This window comes from Pteropus vampyrus, unplaced genomic scaffold (genome assembly GCF_000151845.1).
Source record: "Pteropus vampyrus isolate Shadow unplaced genomic scaffold, Pvam_2.0 Scaffold1069, whole genome shotgun sequence".
NCBI classification, from domain to species: domain Eukaryota; kingdom Metazoa; phylum Chordata; class Mammalia; order Chiroptera; family Pteropodidae; genus Pteropus; species Pteropus vampyrus.
Window position 1 is genome coordinate 49176 of NW_011889850.1, and position 5400 is coordinate 54575.

General features: G+C 40.1%; 1 protein-coding gene across 1 annotated transcript; it reads right to left on the reverse strand.

Annotated features, from left to right (window-relative positions):
• Positions 1–1151: 1151 nt before the first annotated feature.
• SPIN4 (spindlin family member 4) lies at positions 1152–2842 on the reverse strand. The gene has a single exon (XM_011386305.2). It carries the CDS (start codon positions 2287–2289, stop codon positions 1540–1542), a length of 750 nt encoding a protein of 249 aa, XP_011384607.1. The 5' UTR covers positions 2290–2842; the 3' UTR covers positions 1152–1539.
• Positions 2843–5400: the final 2558 nt, after the last annotated feature.

Here is a 5400-nt window from a genome sequence, read left to right on the forward strand (position 1 = left end):
AGTTTATCTAAATTTTTTTAAGACCCTGTAAAATAAAAGACACCATCAATAAAGATTAACGATAGGATGGAAAAAATTATAACACATGGGCTAAAATGATTATTATGTACCATATAGCAAATATAGTAAGAATTCTTACAAATTTATAAGAAAATATCAAAGATTCAATAGATGAATGAGCCTAGGATAAACATTGGCAAACCACAAAAAAAGTCCAAACAGCAAAAACAAACAACCCACTCCTCCCAAAAAATCCCCCCAAAATAGACCTCATTGAGTTTGTCAATTAAAGAAACAAAACTATGTAATTTTTCACCTTTTAGATTTGCAAACATTAAGAGTGCTAGAGAAGATGCTGGAAAAAGAGCACTTTTATTTGGAAAGGTAATTTCGTAATATCTTTAAAAATTAAATATATGACAACCTAGAGATCTATTTCTGGGTATCTACCCTATAGAAATAAAAGCACCAATATGTATTAAAGCTGTGCTATGGTGAAAAAACAGAAAGGAAATAACTTAAATGACCATCAATAATGGAATGGTTGAATACCTTTTTGGGGAGAGAGAGAGAGAAGGGAAGTGGCTGATATATTTAATAAATGTGATGGCACAATCAAGTATTCAATGTGAACAAAATGTATAGGACCTCTGTCTTATACCATATATAAAATGTGAACAAAATGTATAGGACCTCTGTCTTATACCATATATAAAAATAAATTTCAGAGGGAAAGGGAAATGGGCGATTTAATAAATGTGATGGCATAATCAGGTATATAATGTGAATAGAAAGTATAATTGGACCTGTTATCTTAAACTATATACGAAAATAAATTCCAGAAGGAGAGGGCCAGAGGGAGGGGAAAGGAGGGTAAAGGTGGGAAAGGGGAACAGAGAGTGGGAGAGGAAAGGGAGAGATATCTGCAGCAACTGATCAGAAGGAATTTCATGGATATGCTAAGTGAGAAAAGCAATTACAGAGAAATGATGTGGCTTGAAATTTTTACAGAAACAACTACAACATTTTGCAAGAGGATGAGAAAAACATGGAAGGAGATATATATAATGTGAAGAGAATTTAAAACACCATTATAGCTGCTGACTTTATTTATTACAATGTTTTCAGAATTGAACATATCTAGGACATATGCATATGCAAACACACACACACACATTATGTTGTTAACACTTGTTACCTGGAGAGAAGAAGGAAGGTAAGGAAATGGGGGGAAGGACATGGTGCAGAGTGACACCATTAATTTTTCTTTATCTAGTTTTTCATTGTTCCAATGGTCACGAACACTTTTCTATTAGCACCCAATTTAAAATTTCAGTTACAGAACAAGGCAATATCATAGGTACCAGAATACAAAGGCAAAACTGTGGAACTAGTCGATGTAAGATTTGGAGGCACAATAAGTAATAATAAATTCCTGAATCTCTGACACCAAAACTGTTTTCAAAATTTCACAATTACATGAACACGACATATTTTACATTTAATAGTTCCACAATTTTGGCAAAGAGTGCAATGAATTTAGGGAGTTTTCACCAAGCCATAGACATAAATGTGAATATCATCATCAAACTTAATAAAGTAGACAGAAGGCTTGGCCACCACTTGATGGATGAAAATGCCTGTTCTCTTGGACCCGTCATCTTTGGCATGCTCTACCTGCTTGCCCACAAGACTGTCGACCACTTCTCCAGGCTCCCGTTCTGCTGTAGGAAAATAGTAGTTGGAATCTGGAATGATGCGCAGGTCACCATCTTTGTAGTCATCCAGCAGCGTGTACATATAAAGAACCGGATCTTTCTCGTAGGTGATGTAAAACCAAGTGTCCATCACGGGGGCTCGCGCCAGGACCATGCCCTTCCATTCATCCTTCCTACCGTGCTCACCCTCAAACACATGCCCCACTGCCTTGCCAATGAGGGAATCTGCCAGCCGTGAATCAATGCGAGGAGTTGGCACTCTCTCAGGAAGGATCTCTAGCGCTAAAACTCTCTTATCTCGGTGCAGTTCCAGTCCATACACACTATCTTTGCCATCATATTTGATAATATAGAGAGTAGGCTTCACGGAAACCTGCTCGAGCACGGTGCCCTTCCACTGCTCCACCGGCTCGTTGCCTTCCTTCCAGCCGTGTTGAATGCGGCAACCCACAATGTTCCTACGAGTGAGGAAAGTGGGCTTGCGTCGCTGCTTCCTGTGGGTGTGCCTTTTCTTCATCAGGTATGCAGACACACCGTCTACTCCCATTGGAGGCACAGTTGGGGGCGACATAGCTAGAGGTTTAAGGAGGCTAGGCGAAGCTACCACTTGCTCGATTAAGCTGAGAAAAAGTCAACGCTTTCCAATATGAGATCTTTTTTCGTGATCTCTGATTCCCCGTCGGTCTTCCCTTCACCGAACACACGGCTCTCACCAATGCTTGGTAGAAAAGCTCTATCTCTCACCGTGGGCACTGGGACAGCGTGGGCCTATCCCGCCAGGGAGGGGTGTCTGCAGCAGTGGCGGTTGCCGCAGGAGATGGCGCGCGCTCTTGTGCTGCCCGCGCCTGGCTCCCGCCCCGATTTCCAGCCCCAAGTCCCGAACTGACCGCTTAGTTGTTACTGCTGGTGCTGCGGCTGTGAAATGGCGATGGAGACGGAGACGACGGGAAAGGCAGGCAAAGAACAAGAGGGATGGCTGTAGTGGCAAAGGCACCCGCGGCGGCGGGTCTCTGACGAGTCTGTGCGGCCTCCGGTTCGCAGCGCTGCACTGTTCGGCCTAGCTCTGGAGCCTAGTTTTTCGCCGCTTCGGGAACACGACCCCTCTGAGCCCGCCTGCGCCTCGGCCCCGCCCTCCACCATTCTCCCTTCCGCTTGGTCCACAGCTGCAGGGCGGGTCAGTGCGCGCGCTTGTGTTCAGTCCGCAGAGTTATAGGCCCTCACTCCTTCATTTCCTCACGCGCCCCCCGATCTCTTCCCTCAAACCCGAGCCAGACTGACCAGCTCCCCTCCTCCCTCTTTGGCCGCCTGCCTCCCGCCAGACTCCTCCACAGCCGCTCCATCTGCTTTCTATCTTCCAGGAATTCTTCACAAAGCCTTTAAAAAATAATATTCAGCACACACACACACAGAATTTGTACATACAAATTATTTTCTTTCAGTTAAAGGGATATGAGACTGGAGAAGAAAAAGCCTGTGTACAGTCCACCATCTTGATCCAAACTCTCTTTTATATTTTCTATTTGATCACTCCCCGTAATGTTTTTTTAATAACCTTTTTTTGTTTTTTAGTTTTTGAATGTAAAATAAATGTACTAACATTGTGGAGCTTCTGAAATTCAGTGAAGTAAAAGAAGAAAATAACCACAATCTCCATAATCTTACCATCTAGACATATGCCAAAATGTTATGATTTTTCTCTCATTAATAAATCTATGCTTATATTTCACAAAATTAGGAGATTTCATACCTTTATAGCTTGCCTTTTTCATTTATATCATGAGCATTTTCCAAGTTTATTAAATACTCTAAAAATAGGCGTTTTAATGTTTCCATAATGTTCCTTTGTATGGGTAGTTCATTATTTATTCTAAATGGTCTATGACAGATTAGATAATTAAACTAGTTTGCATTCACATGCGGATTTACTGAGCTAGTATAAGCCATATTTTCAAAGAATATTTAATGGCATGGATATCAGCATATGAAATAAGAACAATGTGTGAAAAAGCAGGATATTGAAACTAAATTGTGGCCACAACTTTATAAAGAGAAAAAAGAAAGGGTTTTTTTTGTCCTATATATTTGTCATTTTTCTCATTATAAATGTAATTTCATGCTCATGTGGAAAATCTGAAAAATAGAAAAAAAGTTCATAATTTTACCTACTCAAGTTACAGGGCTATTTGGGGATTAAATGAGAATATCTGCAAAACTTTTAAGCTCTGTTTCCTACTATATAAGATGACAATAAAAACCAGAGAAGACTAGGTCCCTCATTCTCATTCCTCCACCTTCACTAGTGACAAGACATCATATCATGGGTGAAAAAAAAGCCATTAATTCATTTAGAAATGTAGGAAAGTAGGGGAAAGAGCTGCAAGGCAGCAGTAGTCGCTGCCACCACATTTTACTACCTTCCAAGACAGGGACAGAAAAACCTAGTCCTCACAGAATTTAATAGCTGATTAGGCAGAATATGTGTGGATTCCCTAATTCCTCATGTTTCCCAGGCCAAGGACTTTGGAGATGAGAAAACTCTCCAATACTATCATACAAAAAAGTAACTCCAAAGAAGCAAGAAAACTACATACACTAAAATGTATTTCCATACTCTTTAGAAGGGCATAGTGGTACATATTCACACATATCTATGGCCTATACACTGAAAGTCAGAAGGTATGTGTAAATGTCATGCCATCATGTTTCACAAATAATGCCTCTCACCCCCGGTAATCCCCTAGACCAAGATGTGCCAAGTTCTTTTTGCTTAGAAGAGCCGTTGACAGGTGAGAGAAGAAGACCACCCACAGGGCACACAAATGCATGGAAAATAATTTACTCAGACCCTTTGTTTGTACACTTAAATAGAATTTTTGTGCATGACCCCACAAAGCAGCCTGAGGAGACAAAATAATTTTTAATATTCTTTCTTTGCTAAAACTATGATTCTCATGTTTAGATCATTCCCTAACATTATAGATTCAGTGGGCCTTATCACACTACTATATGTTTACTTTATATGTCTGCACTCTAAACTACAAACGCATTCGAGAAAGGCTATTTTTTTTTTGTAACTCAAATGCCTTACACAGAATAGGTACTCAATAAATATTTGTTAAATGAATAAGTAAGTGGTTTCAGCTGCACTGCTCCAATCCAAAGAAATCCTCTCAAATTAAACAAGTAGTCTTACACAAGCCTCTGAAGACTGGAGTCCTGATCACTTAAAAACTCCCACAGCAGCTTTATTCATCCTTTCAAAACATCCAGATCACTGACTCTGTGAATATGTGTCCATAAATCTGAAAATGATTAGGAGAGCACCATCAATCTGCAATATGTGAATAATAATAACACCTCCCTCAAAGAGTAGCTGTGAAGATTAAATGAGACAAATATAAGTGAATTTCTTAGCACACAAACTGGCTCGTGGTAAGTACTCTTAGTCTCCTATCAAGCCCTTTTCTCTTAGGTCTGTCTACAAACCACCTGGCTCATGCTCCACCTCTGAACTTTTGCTCTATTTTACACTCAAGCCCTCCTGATCAAATCTTGAGTACAAACCAAGGAGGTACTGTTGGCATGATTTTGACCCTTACAGCGAGTTTCAGAACTGGTCTTTCTGAAATGCTACAAGTTTCCAGGAGCTCAAATTCTGGATAAATAAAACATTGTATAAAAT